This window comes from Arvicola amphibius, chromosome 3 (assembly GCF_903992535.2).
Source record: "Arvicola amphibius chromosome 3, mArvAmp1.2, whole genome shotgun sequence".
Classification (NCBI taxonomy): Eukaryota; Metazoa; Chordata; class Mammalia; order Rodentia; family Cricetidae; genus Arvicola; species Arvicola amphibius.
In genome coordinates, this window is record NC_052049.1 from 170,404,324 (window position 1) to 170,423,826 (window position 19,503).

General features: G+C 41.0%; 1 protein-coding gene across 1 annotated transcript in view; it reads right to left on the minus strand.

Annotated features, from left to right (window-relative positions):
• Nucleotides 1–19,503, minus strand: part of Dnajc13 (DnaJ heat shock protein family (Hsp40) member C13) — a 131,469-nt gene that overhangs the window by 13,088 nt on the left and 98,878 nt on the right. The window contains exons 39-51 of the mRNA XM_038321823.2: nucleotides 18,203–18,322; nucleotides 17,284–17,463; nucleotides 16,406–16,573; nucleotides 13,883–13,996; nucleotides 12,892–13,008; nucleotides 11,628–11,805; nucleotides 9,528–9,619; nucleotides 8,070–8,169; nucleotides 5,489–5,563; nucleotides 5,040–5,152; nucleotides 1,517–1,686; nucleotides 1,356–1,398; nucleotides 805–978 (exon numbers count right to left, since the gene is read on the minus strand). Of these exons, the coding sequence (XP_038177751.1) occupies nucleotides 805–978; nucleotides 1,356–1,398; nucleotides 1,517–1,686; nucleotides 5,040–5,152; nucleotides 5,489–5,563; nucleotides 8,070–8,169; nucleotides 9,528–9,619; nucleotides 11,628–11,805; nucleotides 12,892–13,008; nucleotides 13,883–13,996; nucleotides 16,406–16,573; nucleotides 17,284–17,463; nucleotides 18,203–18,322 (1,644 nt within the window). The remainder of the gene's footprint in view (nucleotides 1–804; nucleotides 979–1,355; nucleotides 1,399–1,516; nucleotides 1,687–5,039; nucleotides 5,153–5,488; nucleotides 5,564–8,069; nucleotides 8,170–9,527; nucleotides 9,620–11,627; nucleotides 11,806–12,891; nucleotides 13,009–13,882; nucleotides 13,997–16,405; nucleotides 16,574–17,283; nucleotides 17,464–18,202; nucleotides 18,323–19,503) is intronic.

Consider the following 19,503-nt stretch of genomic DNA (forward strand, 5'->3'; position numbering starts at 1 on the left):
TAAAACATTTGTTGTTCAAAACTAGAGATTCAAGCTGACACCTGAATCCAATTCGCACACCCCAACAGAGCAGCAAACTTTCTTTTTCTTTGATAAACCTAAGGACCCGAGAATGTGCCATCACATACTTCACTGGGCCAGGTACAATGTGTTTTTATGGCAGAGGTAAAAGATAATACCTAAATGGCTATATGACAATTTAAGGCAGGGTTACACACATGCTACTGTGAGTCAGCAGAAGGAATCCAAAGGAATGCAGGAGTTGTTAGCTGATATTTCTCCCAGTTCTAGGGAAAGTCCTATTACAGACCAACAATACCTTACTCAAAATATTTCAATCCAGAAGTGTCTCAGATCTAAGAATATTTACACAGATATTCCTACCTGAGTTTGGGCATCACTGTGATATTTAAGGGTTCTGATTTTAGAGCACCTAAGACTATTTTCTGAAATGTTTAACCTCTATTTAATATATCTGATGACCATTATGGTCTTCCTATAGATGATCATGGCTTGCAAACATACACACACAAACATGCACACACACGCACCCCCAATACACACACACACACACACACACACACACACACACTCAACATGCACATCTGAATTCAAAGGCAGCTGCTATTCTGAGATTTTGTTTTCATGCAGTACAGGAGCTCAAACTCTGAGCCATGCACATGTTAGGTAAAACCCTAGCCCTGGATCCGATTCCCCCGGTCAGTGAGAACATGGTTTTGAGGGAAAAGTAACTAGTATATTCAGCAAACTCTTTCAAGTGTTTTGTTGATGACTGATGCTTACATGTGGATTGTTCTTCTCCAGGAGCTCAGTTAATTTTTCTAACAATGCAATAAGAAATTCTCTGGGTTTTCTCAGCACCCAAGCTGGCTGTGCAATAAAGATTCTCAAGAAAACACCTCCAACAGCAAGTTCACCCTCTGCTTCTCCAAACACCACAGCAAAATCTTCAGGCAACTTTAGAGAGAGAAGGAATCATGGGTGAGTCATCTTACATCATCACTCTTCTGTGAAGCCAGAAACGTAAGACCATTAATGAAATCTGCACACAATAAACTAGTACAAAGATAGTCATTAGTTACAATCATTTTAAACACAATAAAATTATAATAATTGACATTTCCTCTTAATGGAGCCTACAAAAGAAGTCACTATCATTTAGTTCTGGTGTAAGTATTACAACTTTTACATCTGTTTGAAGCCTGGCCTTCTGTGGTCATGACCAACATGTCAGCTATAGGCTGACAAACTGATTTAACAGGAATTAAAAACAAAAACAAACCAACAACAAAAATACAAAACAAAAAGCCTTATAAAATAAAAGTGTAGTTTACCTTCCAGTTCACATCAGGGTTATCCCGTTGGTTTTTAAAGTGCCTTGGGGGGGGGGGGAGGGTAAGAACATTAAAGTTTAGTCAAATTAACCTTCAGAACAAGTGTTGGAAAGGGGACAGAGCAGGACCACGCCCACCTCTGGGAGTCCATCTTTACTTACTCTAGCATCATCTCTCTCACAGTTGTAGACACCTTGTCCCTGGAACTGTCATTCCAGATCAGCTCTGGATTTTCATGAGTCCCCTCAAATATATGCACAGCAGCTTCGGGGTTGTCTCTCATGGCATCCATGAACACACTGGGCAGAAATTTCATTAATGTGATTCGAACCTAGGGGAGGAAGTTCAGAGTTTTAAGGGCCACTGGAAACATCAATATTTGACACGTTCTTCCAAGTTTCCTAAGACAGAACAGCAGTGCAATCTGGGCTATGAGTGAGACCTAATAACAGTTCCCTAAAAGACCTGGAAAGGCAGAAGAGATAAATCTGGATTAATGAGAAAGTAATCTTACAAGTCCATGACCTGCCATACTTATTTATATCTCGTTTCTTCTCTGCTCCCTCTAGTTAAGAAACCTGAAAGAACTCAAGCTGGGTGTGGTACCTCATGCTTGCCATTCCAGCACTCATGAGGCTGAGGCCAGAGGACTGACAGGAGTTCAAGGTGTAGGGAGTTCAGGCCAGCCTGGACTAATGTGAGACACTGTCTCAAAACAGAAAGACCAACCAACCAACCATTCAACCAATAGATCCACCCAAGAAAAAAACTTCAGAAGTCCTTGTGTGAAGTTTCCAGAATGCTTTGAACAGGTTCATTTGTGCAGTAAACCCTCAGTTGGCCTGTTCCCCATCCCTCTGCCTTTATACTCCCACAAACTAACTTTTCCACAGTGCATCTCTGCCCAACAAGGAATCTAAGTGCATTTGTTTTGCTCCATCGTATTTTAGGGCACACTGTGTTTGTCAAAAAAGAACTTTAATGGTAGTTTTGAAACACAGGGGTTGGTGTCAGCTCACACACAGGAAGCTGTGGGTTTAGTCCCAAGCATAAACCCCACCCAAGACACACCACACACATGAAGATCCAGTGCATAAAACATCTGAAAATTAGAGGGAGGCACAAAAGCAAAGGGGAAATGAGGGCTGGGAAGACACATTTTCCTTCCATGTCAAACTGTGCTCAAATCTTGTCTTGTGGAAACTTCACTTGCTAGGTATTTTCTTGACTCCTGACACAGAGATGCTTATTCTATGACTATACATGAAGTCAGTAGACACACATAGTCACACACCACACACATACGTACACACACAAATGCCAAAAGTTCTGTACAACTATTGGTCATAGATTGAGCTTCAACTTCCTTTTTTTTGTTGTTTTTTGTTTTTTTTCGAGACAGGGTTTCCCTGTAGTTTCTAGAGCCTGTCCTGGAACTAGCTCTTGTAGACCAGGCTGGCCTCGGAGCTTCAACTTCTAACAGCCAGTGAACTAAAGCAATGACAGTTATATGCCAGGACACTCCCCAAATGACTAATGTCAGCCAGCCATCCAGAGTGAAGGAAGCAATGGTGCCAAGGTCCCACAGGAGGCTATTTCTTATTCAGTAAATGCAGTGAACAAGACCCTCCCAGGCTTAGGCTTACTCCTGTTTATATTCCTGAGTGCAGAAACATCATGCCACAAGCTATTCCCTTCTAAAAGTGGCTGAGCTCACTGTTCCTCCTGGCCATCAGTCTCCTGAGGGTAAGAACCATTCTTTACTGTCAGACTGCCACACTGTGCCCCACCCCCAACAGCACCTACTCAAAATCTCAGAAACCACAGCCCCAAGAAGTGCTGGAAGCTAAAGTAGGAGTTAAAGACTTTAACTTCCTCTCTGTAAATCTAAAGACATTTAGGTCTGGAGACAAGTTACACTGTGTCATAAATTAAGTTCACAGCCCAGGGCTGAGATCCATAAAGCAAGAGTTCAGATCACGGGCCACACTGCCACCCACAACCCCAGGCCACTTGGCCTGTTAGCTTTCCCATCACTTGAGCTTTTCAAAGTTCTAACAAAACCATCTTCTGGACATTTAGTTAGAAACCCAGTCGAGTCCTTCTCACTATTAGTCAGCATCTAACAATCTTGGCATTGTTATATGTGAATTTATGGCAGAAATGGCTGATAGGTTTAAAACTGCTTTATTACAGGCTAGGATTTGTTGTTGTTTTTTTTTTTTTTTTAAAGACCTCCAAATAACTTACCTTATATTTTAAAATATTTCAAGGCTTAAAGCCCAAACTGAACTGTTCTCATGAATTTGTAGGAACAGGTTCTCTGTAAGCAAACCATTACACCACTCTCTTTCTAGAGTGCTGGGAGCTCATACCCCGAGTTCGTGTCTGCTGGGCAAGCACCCCAGCACCAAACACAGTATGCCCACTGGTAGACCCTTGTTGTAGCTCTATTTGTAAGACTGCGTAGAAGCCATCTATTGACCAGGCAGATGGGTTTCCGATGTGTCAGATTTAAGCAGAGTTATGCTAGTAAACTGATTCAAAAGCAAACTTTAATTTTACTTAGATAAACTATCTTAACCTACTGAGTCTTCGCCATTCTAAATTTCTGTAATCTAGTCTGCCAGGGGCATATTAAGTTATTGGTCCCACTATACATTGATGTGGGAGAGTCTTCTGTTTGTGTTGATTTCATTCGTTAGTAAAGAAACTGCCTTGGCCCTTTAATAGAACAGAAAATTAGGTAGGCGGAGTAAACAGAACAGAATTCTGGGAAAGAGAAGGCAGACGCTTCAGGCAGTCGCCATAGTGAGTCCCCATGCCTCTCCTCTCCGAGATGGACGTAGGTTAAGATCTCTCCTGGTAAGTGACCACCTACACAGATTACTAAATATGGGTTAAAGCAAGATGTGAAAATTAGAAAATAAGAGGCTGAAACAAATGGGCCAGGCAGTGTTTAAATGAATACAGTTTCCATGTAAATATTTCGGGTGTAAAGCTAGCCGGGTGGCAGGACGCAGCCTCGCCGCTCCATCTACAATACATAATAGTATTCTTCCTTGAGTCTCAGAGTGCTGATCTGCTCAGCAGTGGATGATGGCCCATGTTTTCATTTGTAAGCAGTAGTTTCAAGTTAGAGCCTTTCCAGTGCTCAGAATTTAACTTGACCCTAAATTGTGTGCAAACCTGACTTCACCCTAACCCTCCAGTGCTATGCCTGTGCTCCTCAGCTGCCCAGGGCAGGGCTGGACAGCGGCTTGGCCTACACCACATCTGTTGCACATCAACACTTCACTGCAACAGTGCTGCTTCCTATCACAGACAAGCTGAGCACTTGTGAGGTCTCCTCCCCTGCTCCCCATGCTGGGGTTACAGGCACACAAGGCCTTGTCCTTCTTTTCATCAGGGAGTTAGAGATTTGAATTTAGGTTTTTTGTTTGCATAACTGGCACTCTTACACACTGAACCTTCCCCACCCCCGCCCTTTCTCTTCAAGTGAGATAAACAGCTATCACCTTGTTCCACTCTCCTGAGCCTTCCAAGTTTCAGCACAGGCTTCCCTGACATAGAGCAACAACCCCAGCTTCCACAGAAAAGCACTTACTGTCTTTGCCATCCCAAACAGACATAAAATCAAATGTCATGAAATAATTCCCTGAGTAACTGATATTTTGTGCTCACCTTTGGACCTATTAGTTTATCTGCTGTCATTTTAGCAAAAAGTTCTGCTGTCTGGGACCGAACCTGTGGATGTGTTGAATTGCAGAACATATCCAGTAAATAAATCAAAGCTCCTAAGAAAGAAAGAAAAATAAGCAATGCTTCCATGCAGAAAGCAATTTTTCTCACGAGCAGTTTCTATTCACTTCACCTAACCCCAACTTACTGCATCTTATACCTTCATCTCTCTTTCTCTATCTCTGTCTTTCAATGAAGTTCCACTATTTTAAACAGTCCTCCTGTCACAGCCTATGTAGCTGGGAACAGGGCCACCACAATGCCTGGCTAGCTGTCTTAATTTTAAGAACTCTTAACACTCCAATGCATTCTACATCCGCAGACTGTAAGGCAGCTCAAGGTGAAGGACGGCTCACTGAGCTAGATGGAGGAGAAAGACTTGTGTACATTACCCTTTGCCATGGCTTCTTTGATTATCTTTGTATTCGATGCCAAAGCATAGAGAGTCTCTAGAACAAGCTGCCGGCCTGTAGAGCAAAAGACATGTCAAGGAATACATCAACTCCTTAGCTCACATTTACTCACATTTACATCAGTTTGTGCCAGACCCTTAGCCAGATGCCCCGTAGTATATCACATTCCCCCCTCACAGTAGCCAGCAGGACAAGTGTTGTTATGGCTATGCTGTGATGAAGCTGAGGCCCAGAACATTCAACCCCAAGGTCTCAGAGTGAGTTAGTGGTATAGCTGGTTTTCCTTCCTTCTCAAGTCCACATTCATGACCATATGTTATATACTATCTTCCTACCCACTGTTTTCTCCATGACCCAAATCATCATTTCCTTCCATCCAGAGAACACCCTACTAGGCACCTAAGATTTCTACCTGTTGTTAGCATCTTAGGGAAGCAGGAGGAAGAACAACTGTAAACCGGTGCTGCACTCCTCAGCCACAGCTGCATGCTGTGTAAGTACACTGAACTAACAGACTTGGCTCCTTCAGAGTTAAGTACGAATGACAGACAAGAGGCTAAAAGAAGGAAGAGCTGACAAAGGAGAGGCTGATAAGCACTGGGCTGAGACTAAAACAATAACAGCGACACCCCTTAGAGTCAGTTGAACTATCTAAATGCAGACTATTTTACTTGTAAGAATAAAGTGCTGGCTATACTACATAAATGAAGCAGTGATAAATTTTTACTTTGTCTTTTTAAAGGTTATTTGTGTATATTAATGTTTTGCCTGCATGGATGTCTGTGCACCAGACTTGTGCCTGGTGCCCAGAGGTCAGAAGAGTGTGCTGGATCCCCCGGAACTGGAGTTGTGAGCTGAGATATGAGTGCTGGGAACTGAACCTGGGTCCTCTGCAAGGGTAGTCAGTGCTCTGAACTGTTGTGCCATCTCTCTAGCTCCTAAATTTATATTTTGAAACTATGATTTATGTCATATTTTACTTTACCAACTAGTTTTGTTTTACAGTAAGTTTTACAAAGTTTGAAAAAGAAAAGGAAAAGTCACATAAGCTTATAAGGTATGACAACAAAAATCTGCAAATAGCTTCTTAAGGTTTGCCTTTTTCCTTTTTGGGGGGTGGGGGACAGGATCTAACAATGTGTAACCTTAGATGGCTTGGAACTCACAGAGCTCCATCTATTGTGATTTCTGAGTACTGCCATTTGAAAGAGCTATTCCAAGTTTGTTATTTATTCTAAAGAAAACACACACTGATGAATATCTTGAATATCACCATAGAACCTTCATTTGGCGATGGATGGAGATAGAGACATAGACCCACATTGGAGCACTGGACTGAGCTCCCAAGGTCCAGATGAAGAGCAGGAGGAGGGAGAACATGAGCAAGGAAGTCAGGACAGCGAGGGGTGTGTCCAACCACTGAGACGGGGTGACTGATCTAATGGGAGCTCACCAAGGCCAGCTGGACTGGGACTGAACGAGAATGTGACCAAACCGGACTCTCTGAATGTGGCTGACAATGGGAGCTGACTGAGAAGCCAATGATAATGGCACCAGGTTTTGATTCTACTGCATGTACTGGCTTTTTGGGAGCCTAGTCTGTTTGGATGCTCACCTTCCTAGACCTGGATGGAGGGGGGAGGGCCTTGGATTTCCCACAGGGCAGGGTATCCTGACTTCTCTTAAGACTGGAAAGGGAGAGGGAGGGAGAGAGGGGAGGGGAAGGGGTGTGTGGGAGGGAAATGGGAGGTGGAAATTTTTAATAATTAAATAAAAAAGAAAACACTAAGAAAAATGCAACTCCAGTCAATTAGATATGAAGAAACGGCAAACAATAAAGATGACTAAAGAGGGCCCTACTTACAAGATTGAAGAGAGGTAGAATTAAGGTCCGTACAACATTCAGAAGTTAGTGAAGTGGACTAGGGATGTATCTTGGTATTGGTTTTGTGATTGAAGCTAGACTACAATTGGTCAAAACCTCAATGACTTTCCTCCCACAAAACAATCTTAAGGCTAGAACCAGCACAATGACCAACTATTACAGAGGACAACTGTACTGCTTCAAAGAACCTGCATCAGTACAGGCTGTATCAGAATCAGACTGCAGTATCACCATCACCTTGGTGGTAATCTCTCTACTGGAATTAGATCAGTAAAAGATGAAGGGCACAGGACTAAGTGCAAAGCAATCACCACTACCTTACACATACCTTCTAGTACCCAAAACCTTTCAATTATAATACATTATGGAATACCAGCACATTTTAGTTACTCAGACCAAGACTATGCTCAACAAACTGACATTTCCAGGTATTTTGCTTGGGTTTTAGACTTCTCTCATTCCCCAACTTTCTACTTTTATATGGGAAACAACATAATTACATTAATTTATACAAAACATAATTAGAAAAATAAATCTAATATGGTGAGTACTACTTTAAATATTCTAAAACTCAACATGAATGACATGTCTCAAGTTTTGTATCAATCATGATCTACTGTCCCCTATCAGCTATTATGCTGTGGTTTCCAAAATTCCATCTGTGCATATACCTACTTGATGGCAATGAATGTAGAAGAGCCAACAAATTGGACAAAACCATGGATTCTGCAATATTATTGACACAGTCTTGGTTGGATGTCACTATATTCACAACCTGAAAATTAATCAACAGGATATTAAATAATTTTGGTCCTAAATTAAATGAAGTGATGGTTTTACAAAAGTGACAAAAATGTTTGGAAGACAAAATTTTTAGAAGAGTTTAGTTTCAAAAGATTGGCTATTGCTAATTTGATTGTTTGAGGAACCTTCTATCTGAATGCCTTCAGAACTGTGATCACAAATGGGGGGCAGTTGGGGGACCAGTCTTTCTCACAACTTTCTCTTGCTTTAGGAAGTAAATGTCCTTAGTAGCTAACATAACAGACTGCTCTAGCCTCTATTATAGAGAAATTGGTGCACTCTTCTTTCAAAGTAAAGCTCTGTCAAGTCTAGCCGTTGCTGTATGCAGTGAAAGACTGATGTCACTGGAACCAGGTTCAGGATTCCAGAACACTGTATTCTAGATCTGATAATGTTCAATTAAAAAGTCACAAGATTTCTGAAGGAAGTAAACAGGAAAGCGTGTTTCTCAATGCAAAGAACATGCTTGTTAATGCTTTCTGATGAATTTAATGATTACTATTCTATTAAGAATATAACAAACCAAAAGGTAATCTTAGCACACATCACACAGTGTTTTTTGTATTTTAAAGCTATTTTTGTACCTTCTCCTGCAAGGTTGAAAGTGGTGTTTTCGGTAATAAACCATGTGTTGTAATGACAGGGCCATCTGAGGATGACCGCAAGCTCTTACTTTGAGTTGCCTGAACAAGTACGACCATGATCAGGGGCTTCCTTATTATGTCAATAGCTGCAACCAAACAGCATCCTGTGACCCTAATAGTTTCATTCTTTTGGAGAAAGGGCTCCAAATTCTCTGGTACCCTTATCAACCAAGGGTTTGCGATGTGTCTTCTATAACCCTTCACCAAGGGGTCTGCAAGTCTTGCTAAAATGGTTACTTTTGTGTTAGGTGTACAAGGAGGGGGAACAATTAATAGGAAAGAGGTAAGGTTGATTCTCAGGAGGTATCCCAGTCATAACACATCTTCTGTGGACACCAAGACAGGGAACTGCCTTCTCTTCTTGCTGATCTGTGGTTACTGAACTTTCCAGTAAAGCCTAGTCTCTAACACACTCCACATGGCACTCTGCAATATACCCAGGCCCTGATGCATGCCAACAACCACAGATAGAACCACCTTGAACAACAGTGTCCAACATTTGCTCTTTAAAGTTATATTAATAATTACATCAATTCAACTTGAAAAATACACGAATTTGAGGCAATAGACAAAATGAATATAGCACACAGATTTTCATCAACTTTAGCCAGTGGCTGACCGAGTCTCAAAGCACTGACAGTAAGTGGTAGGAGGTGTGGCATCCCCTAGTATAAAACAGCTTTACCTCTAAAGCCAGCTGCTGCACTTGACCAGCTCCATGGACTCGGAGCAGAGAAAATATTAACTTAAAGTGCCCAATGCATTCACTTTCAGAACCTAGGGAATGAGAACAAGTAGTTATATTATTTACAAGAGATACACTTATAGGCCTTTGGAAAACACACTGTTATTTGCTGTGAATCCTATCTCTGAAACTCTGAGGAGTATCTGGAAGCTGCACAGGGTGTTAAGTAGCAAAGAACAGAATATTAGAGATTCTTTAGTTTGCTTACATGCCTATCTTTAGTCCCAGGCTAAAAACAAGAAAAATTTCAAATAATCAGTCCAAACACAACTCAAAAATCCTAAATAGAAGGTAATTTTACTCATTACCTCTACCAATATTCTCCAACCTACAGCCCAGAAGTGGCACGAGCCTCAGGACACATATGAATGCAGCCCAACACAATGTAAACTGACTCAAAGCACTGTGGGGTTTGGTTGGTTTGAGGGGGTAACAATTAGTCATTGTAAAGCACAACTCTATAGATGACAATGCTCTGCAATGTTGAAAGACTGGATAGTTGTGTCTAGATTTTAGAATTACCCCCTCAACACAATTGTACTTTGGGAGAATCTGACATCATTTAGTCTTTAATTAAGACTGGGACAGAACTCTGCAGCTTAAAGACAACATCAGAAACAATTTGATATGCACACATCAGCGATTCTTAGAAGAATGTCTTCACTCCTACCTACTTCAGTCCTAATTCGATGTATCTGCTAGCACTCTTGTTAATCAAGCAAAACACAGAACAGAGGGTTTCGCTCAGCACACCCTTCCTTCTGCTACAAACCCGTAAAAGAGTATAATGTGTCATCTTTTGAGGTCCTTGATGCCTTTGTCCCTAAAAGTCTGAAAACATTCAATAAGCTACTTTGAAATTCAGTTGTAAACCACTTATTAACATGTAAGAACTGTGCCAACTAATCAATGAAATGCAGGAAAGAAAGGAGCGCACATAGTCCTAACATGAGAACTGCAGGGGTGGACTCAAAGCCAAGTTCCCACGCAGCCTCCTCAGGTCTTTACCAGCTGCAACCCACAGACGTCCTGTGTTGAAGCTTCACTGTGCCTCAAAACACCAGTAGCATTTTATGACAACCTCAAACAGTACAGAATGATGTATTCTCTTGGTTTTTAAAGTCAATGTGCCCTGTGACTGAATAATCTTAATACTGCTACTGGTTATTTGAACAAAATTTTGGCAAATACCAAAAAGCTAAAAATTTTAATAGCATTTCAATAGTCACTGAACAAGGTAAATAAATACTTTAAAGAAATTTAAACAGGATAGCTCAGTGGTTAAGAACACTGGCTGCTCTTCCAGAGGACCCAGGTTCAATTCCCAGCACCCACATGGAAGCTCAGAACTGTTTTTAACTCCAGTTTCAGGAGATCCAACATCCTCACAAGGGCATACATGCAGGCAAAACACCAATATATATAAAATAAAAATAAATAATTTAAAAAAGAAGAAAGAAATTCAGTTCTTTAAATCTGTGCTGTTTCAGGGTCTCCCTCTGCTGGCAGAGGTTAGAAATGAAGGCTGTGCTAGGTTAACGTCATTTTACCTGCACTGTTACCACCTAGATCCAGGCAGCTAGGATGGTCATCTGAACATTTTTTTAATGTCCTTTGAAAGACATTTAAGAGAAGAAATCTCACCCTTTTTAAAACTTCAGACAATTTTCAGAAAATATGTGTGTCCATATGCAAATAATACTGCATTGAGGACAAAAGAAGCAAAATTTAGATCATCTAATAAATATTCAAGCACGTATACATGACATGCCAATTTATACCAGTAATATGAAAATTCACAGTAACAAATGGTGCTATTTCAATTTATTTTTTCTTAATCATGAATTCTTCTAAACACAGTACCTTGTACTCTCTTCTAGCCTTTGGAGACAGTATGGCGTCATCTCTATTTATTATTATATCACATGTAGCAAAGAGCCAAGTGTGAGTTTTCCCCGAGTCCCCACAATAAAATTGAGAGTGTTTTGGAACTCTCTGGTTGTTCTAATGGTGCTATGAATCAATGGTGCAATCACATACCTGGGTTGTATTTGATGACATTTCTCAGAGCCTCCAGAGCCATTTCCACTCTCGGTAAGCGGTCCCCATGCTGCTCTGACTCCACTTTTGCAGTGTGAGTGATGGCCATGAATGTGTGGAGGTACTGGGCCTGAGAGCCTATGTAATCCAAGAGACTCGCAGCAAACTCTTTTGGAACCTAAGTCAAGCACACAAATATATAAATGTGCGAGTCATTGTAATAACCTATCCTGAAAATTTTAAGAGTAAAAGAAAAAACCTCAAGAAACTGAATAAATGTGATTGAACTGTGAATACAAATGCATACAGCTATGCATAAAGGAATGGGAAAACCAAACCCAATTAAAATTTACCTAACTTTCTGAGATCTTACACACTTTCATCAGTATCTTGGTACAATGTTAAGATTAGGCTATCTGATCCCTTTACTAATCTAAGTAAGAGTATCTGTGACTTTTTACAATTAAATTGTATTTTTAGAATACAAAAATTATTTACAGTTGCAACAGAAATTCAGAGGCCGGCTTTCCAAGGGTCTGTTCTAATCACTTAACTCATTTTTGCTGACTAACTAGTTAAATATATTATTCTGTAAATAATAATACACATTAATTTGGTAAATTCCAATTTCAGGAGCAAATTCTAAAACAAAGCATTATTTCTAACCCACCTTGGTAATGAATGTCTATAATCATAGCTACTTGGGAGGCTAAGTCAAGAGAAGTTTGAATTTAAGGCCAGCCTGGGCCACAAAGAAAGACCCTATTTCACATATGTCTGCACACATCCATATACACACATGGTATGATTCACTTCTCTTTACAAGTCACTCAACTACAAAATTTTGCCTTTCCCCGAAAGCAGCAAATACAAGGGACAGATAAGAAACAAGTGGTTGTTTTATGAACTTCATGAAACTCAATTCAACAATCTAGAGCAGTACTTCTTCTCAATCTTTCCAATGTTGTGACCCCAACCATAAAATTATTTTAATGCTACTTCATAACTGTAATCTTGTTACTGTTAAAAATTGTAATCCAAGTATCTAAGAGGCAACCGCTGTGAAAGGGTTGTTTGACCACTCCAAAAGGGTCATGACCCACAGGTTGAGAACCACTGATCTAGATGAAGCTGCTTGTACCAGGACAACATATAATGGTCTCAGCAAATAAAGAAAGGTATTAATTCTAATTGAATAAGTCAGTAGTAGTTCTCAGTAAATATGATCACAGGCATCAGATAAAATTAAAAGCCAAGCACTTACCTCTAGCTGAAAAGTTGGGACTTCATTATATACTCTAACAAAAATCTCGCCCACAATCAGTTCTTTGGCATGGTCACTGTAGACAAATTCTGCCCCGTAAGTTTTGTCACAATCACCCTTTAAAAAAAGAAAAAAGACTGTTAGATGTAAATGTCATTTGTAAATCTACCCTGTTTTGCTTAATAATGCACAGAATACTTCAAGAAATCCACTCACACTCGAGAGAGGGCATATGCACTGTGATGTATGTGGGTAGTACACTGCCGAATTGGCTCAGTGACAGCAGGGCGTTTTACTTCTACTAAGACTATTAGGACTCATTTTGAAGTCTCAGAAGGTCACTAGGGTGAGTCAAGAATTAAGAATTGGCAATAGAAAGCAGGCTATGACACTGTTCCTCTCACTCTAGGGAACATTTAGCTTGGCCATGCTATGGGGTGGGAGTAGAGCTGCCAGAGAAATGAGCACACGCGGACTGGGAGTAACAAGTAATAAATATACTGAATTAAAGCACCCAATTCTCCTAGTGCATATGCGCTTCTCCATTAGAAGGTGGGAATAAGAGGAAATGTCAGTTTTGATAATGGAAGCATGGACTGACAGGAAAATCAGTTCATCATGAGCAACACTTTCCTAGCTGTACAAAAGTAATAACAACAATGTAGTATTTTAAAGATTTGTTTTTATTATTTTTAATTATGTTTGTGTGTCTGCATGTGTGGGACTGCACAGGCGAGTCCAGGTGTCTTTGGTGCTGGAGTTACAGGAATTATGAGCAGGCTTACAGGGATTGGAAATAAAACTCAGATCCTCTGGCAGAGCAGTGTGTACTCCCAACTGCTGAACCATTTCTCTAACACCCTAAAGTACTCTCTTGTACAACACCAGGCTATGCTTAAAATGGGCCAATTGAGAGGTAAATAGCACATTTTGTTTCAAGACAGATTCCATCAGAGTAAGTCACCCAAGAGCATATAAAACACTAACATACCTTTTTAATCATATTTTCTTGTTGTGACTCAAGAAATTCAAGCAGTTCCGCTCTTGTAGAATTGTTCCACATCAGGTAAGGGTTCTCTGTGTTGCTGTTAAGCATCTTCAGAATCTAGGAAGACAGTATTACTGTTAAGTCACACTCATGGAGCCTTGAGTATCAGACTGTGGTTGGTACCTCTGTAAGTCTGACAAGCTTGTTGATGCCCTCCATCTTGCAATAAGGAAAACCAAGGCTACAAAAGCTGACAATATTGTCACAGGTCTTACACCAGTAAATGTGAGACTGGGGGTGAAATCCGAGCCTGATTTCAATCAACTCCTCAGTCTTCATTCTGTTTGGTGGAAACCCCAGTACCCTAAGTATCCAGTTAGCAGTAAGTATTTCTAAATACACACCATTCTTTCTGCACATACATATGCTCAAAACAAAATCTACATCTTTATGAAGCACACCCCTAAGGAAAATGGGGGATGGGCACCTGTGCATCAGGTGAATTTCTTGTGCACACCCTGACTCAGGCTGCAGCTGAGGAGCTCTGCAGGCTGATGACGTTTCCCTTTGGCTCTCTCCAACTGTAAGTGTAAACACATATTCCACACCTCAAGTGTTTGAATGAAAAATGTTTCCATTCCTCATTTCCAGAGCTCTAAGCCAGAAAGGAAGTCAACCATGTGTAGTGTCTAAGTGAGAATGGCCCCATATCATTTCCAGAGCTCTAGGCCAGGAAGGAAGGAGAGCATGTGTGATGTTTGAATGAGATTGGCCCCATAGGCTCATATATTTGAATGTCTGGTTTCCAGCTGGCAGAACTGTTTGGGAAAAATTAGGAGGTATAGCCTTGAGGAGAAGGTGTGTCACTGGGGGTGAGTTTGAAGTTTTAAAAATGCATGCTAGGCCCAGGCTCACCATCTCTCTGCCTCTGCCTTCAGATACGGATGTCAGCTCTCGGTGATGGCACTAGTGTCATGCTGGCCTGAAGCCACACTTCCAGCCCATGGTGGCCATGGACTAACCCTTTGAAACTATAAGCAAGTCCCCAATTATTTTCTTTTAAAAGTTAGCAACAGAACAGTAAGACAGCATGCAAGCTTCATCTACAAAGCCATCCAAGCCTTGCTTTCAAAGGTTACAGACTACTCGAGAAAAATAATGAAAAAAAAAAAAATCCTCACATGGAGAACCAGACAGTTTAAAATAATTATCTCATTAAATACAGACAGAAATTATGGAAAGACCTGATTTTGAAATAAAAAAAAAAATTTAAGGCTACCGAAGGTAACACTTAAGTTTCTGGTATTTCTGGAGGGGATGTTTGTAGTCAGCAAAAGCATCAAACTTCAGGGGGAAGCCGGGCGGTGGTGGCGCACGCCTTTAATCCCAGCACTCGGGAGGCAGAGGCAGGTGGATCTCTGTGAGTTCGAGACCAGCCTGGTCTACAAGAGCTAGTTCCAGGATAGGCTTCAAAGCTACAGAGAAACCCTGTCTCGAAAAACCAAAAAAAAAAAAAAAACAAACTTCAGGGGGAGAACACAGCGGGCTCCTCCTTAGGGGAACTGAACCCCCCATCCCATACTAGAACACCTCAAGCACATATAACTACCAAGCAAAGGGAGGGCTCAGACTCTTAAAAGCGCTTGGAACTTTAGAAGCCTAAAAACTTTGTCTTCATGAAAGTAAAAGACAAGGAAATGAAGGAAGGAAGGAAAGAAGAGGAAAAAAATGGCCCTCCATTCTACCACTCAAGGATAACCATGGCTAACATCCAGTGCAGAGTCAATAGTCTACTGGTTTTCTAACACCCAAACATGGGGTCTAACCTGTCCATTTAAAATCTTTGTTGTTTGATTTTTGAGACAGGTCTCATTCTCTAGCAAGGCTGGCCTTGACTTTGCTTAATCTGCATGAATGACCTACATGAAGCACTAAAGTCTTGTAATTTCCCAAGGTTTCTCTTACCCAAAGCACTCAGCATAGCACCTACCTAGTACAGTTTTACAGTTTAATAACTCGACGCTGTTTTCCTAGCCTGGTTCTCAGTGACCCTCACCAAAGAGGGCACACATTGAAGTGGGAGCTGAGCAGTACTTACTCACCATGAACTGATGGAAATGCATGTATGCGGGGGGTGTGGGCTGCATGGATTTATTTTCAGCATTTCAACCTTGACCAAGAATAAGCTATATCTTACAACAAACATATAAAACTTAGTTCCTGACTGGAAACATCACTGCAAATTTGTTCTCTTGTCCTAGCCCTTTGTGATTCAAGGTTGGTTAAGAATAATGGTAGGCTCTGTAGTTGAGAAACATGAAGCTAATTATCTGTCCCGGAAGTTAGACTCCAAGGTCTGCTGTCATTGCCATAAACCCATAATACACTCAAGTTTCTTGGCTAAGAGAACAAGCAAGTGAATATTCAATTTTCAGGTTTCCCGGAGCAATGAGGATTATCCTGTTCCTTTAGAACTTAAAGGATTTTGCACTGTTCACAAACCAAGCTTACTGCTGTAGTCCTTACCTCAGTAGCACTAGCCACAGCTAGCTTTCTAGCAATGTAGGGTGTCAGCATGCCAGCCAAACTCTTCCTTACGGTTGAATTTTCTGGGGTTGCTTGGTCGTCAAGCAAATACCCGCCAAGTCGACTCAGAGCATGGACACTGAGTTTGGCAAGACTGTTGGCCACTTCCTGTTATATATATATATAAAATAAGACATTAAAGTAGGTATGTTCCCTTACATAAGTGACACAAATAGCTTTGTGATGTCAATACTGTATAGAAACATTTTAATGATCAGCAAGGAAACAGCTGGCACAGGTGTACCAACATCAGCACCACAGAAATTGTGCATTCCAGATTTACTGTTTTTAAACAGGGAAACCCCTTAGCACTGACATACTTATCTGTCCTACAGAATCACCTGGGAGTGGGGTGAGAGGAAGAGACAGGGTCTAACTGCTAGATGCACATGCTGGGAATATGAGCAATAAATAACAACAAATATGAACCAAGAAATAGAAGAAAAAAAACTTTAAAAATCAGACAAATACAAAGGTGCTGGGAAGATCTACTTCCAAGAGCCCGATATGATTTTATACTTCCCTATTATATTAATTCTGAAATCATAAAGTTGACTGAGTAACTAAGAAAATATTATATGATTTCCATTCCTTCAATTCCCTTGCCTTAAATCCCTCACACATAAATAAAATCCATCCCTGCACTGGAGAGCTGGAAGACAGAAGATGGTCTGGGCTCTGTAGTGATCTGAAGTCACTCTGGGTTGCAATTAAAGAACGTGTGCCAGCTTAAGGAGCAGCCAACAGCCATCTTGAAACAGCATCTCTAAATGGCTCAAGGTTTGCTTCTCGATGATTTGGGATTGGGGTAAAGTTACCTGCTGGTTGGTTTCTTCATTTTTCTGAATGCCACTCTCTTCCAATGTATAGTCATAGTTAAACAGATAACCAAGTAGATGCCATAAAATTCCAGCCTGAAATAGATGTGTCTGCAACCAGAAGTCTACCGCAAAAGAACTGACACATTCCACTGCAAGGGCGGCCACCCGTGGGATACTCTGCAAGGAGAAGAACAACACTGACTTGCAGGGTGAAAAACACTGCCAAGAGAAAGCAGCTGGGAACACATGCCCAGTTAGCTATCTTCTTACAAAGTATCTTACCGAGTGCAAAGACTCAGAGATCAGCTTTCTCAACTTTCATGTAAATGCAATAAAGGAACAACAGCAAAACTGCTAGTACAATCAGAGATCTGAGCTTCACACCAACAGCCTTGTCCCTCCTAAGCCTTCAGAAGGCACCAAGCAGAAGAAGCTGAGGAATCTGATTAGGTCCCCAGTCCCAGCTGCCTCAACCAAGATCAGCGCCTCGGTCCTTTCTATTCAGCACAGCTCAAGCCTCTTCTCTATCAGCTGCAGCATCTTCAGAGCCGGCTTCTCTTGGCGGTTCCAGGTTGGGAGGGAGTCAGCATGTTCTTACTTCTCGGAAGCCCTCACAGTAAACAGTGACCACATTACAGGTTCTACAATGTCCTCCCCTTAGATTTTAGTCTCATCTTCTCTCTTTCCTTCCTTAGAAACTGAGACTCACTTCCAGCTATGTCACTACAGTCTCACTTTTTGTGGGCCAGAATAAGATGAAACCCATTGTTTATAGCAATGTTTCTAGAAGAATACTTAAAAGATATGAGCAATTTACTTAGAAACAGTTTTGGGTAAACACGTGGCTATAAATCAAGCACTCGCTGTTTGAAAAGAAAACCCACAGTGATTATACCCTGTAAGGTGTGAGCCATACCTTGCCAAAATACAGCACCCGGCAGAGGTCCTTGATGATGCCGGGCATTTCTGTGATCTTCTCCCGGCACTCTTCAAACTGCGCAGCCACGCTATAGCACCTGCTTATGTGTCCGCACACCTACAGACAGCGCAAGAGACAGAAGCAATCACATTATATACTCATTATGAAGGACATGACAGAAGACAAGTCTGCACAGATGTGAGCAATACTTAACGTTATACATAATGCTCCAAAATTAAAAACAGGACTTTTTGATTAAATTAGGGGAAATCTTAAGATTTCTTATAGATGAAGAGGTCAGCATACTATGAACAAACACACCACGGCTTCTTTTTGTGCTACCACTGAGCTATAAGAATAGGTTTTCTGTTTGTTTGTTTATTTGTTTTTTGAGACAGGGTTTCTCTATAGCTTTGGAGCCTATCCTGGAACTAGCTCTTGTAGACCAGGCTGGCCGCGAACTCAGAGATCTGCCTGACTCTGCTTCTAAGACCTGGGATTAAAGGCATGTGCCACCACTGCCTGGCAAAAATAGTTTTATTTTTTAAAAAACATTAAAAGTGCTATAAAAAATAAACGATAAATTTAAAAATATTATATAACAGAAAATGCAAACTTAATGACTTAAATACCCATTTAACTTGTATTTTAAAAAAGCTCATGGGACTCTTAGTTAAGGTATTTTTGTGCTTAATATGGCAGGATATCATAAACTTTTCATACAAGCCACTTCAACATAGCAGATTCAACTCAGAGTCAGTACCCAACTTATTTAGTCTATAAGGAAAGAAAGGTCACATAAAAAGCTATGCTCTATAGTTTAGTGAATTCATGATGGGTTTCTGTTAAAGAATCAAGTTATTTCCACCTTGACAAACAATAGCCTGTTAATATACTGTGACGAGGACAGAGGAGGAAACTAGAGAGGTGCAGAGGTAACTGAAACAAGAATGACAGAAATGACGAGTGTCTGAAGCTGGTGTTGGAAACCTGAAGGGCCAGCACATGGCTTTCCACCTTTTTTAAAAAGAGAAAGGTACTGGAGGGTGGTAACACACACCTTGAATCTTAGCACTTGGAGGCAGAAGTAGGTGGATCTCTGTGAGTTTAAGGCCAGCCTGGTCTACAGAGCTAGTTCCAGAGCAACCAGAGCTGTTACACAAACGCCATCTCAAAAAACGAGAGAGAGAGAGAGAGAGAGAGAGAGAGAGAGAGAGAGAGAGATCTTACTACAGTGAGGACTTTTAGTGGTGTTCTTATAGTATGACCAGCTGCACCAGCCTTGCCTGCAAACCTGC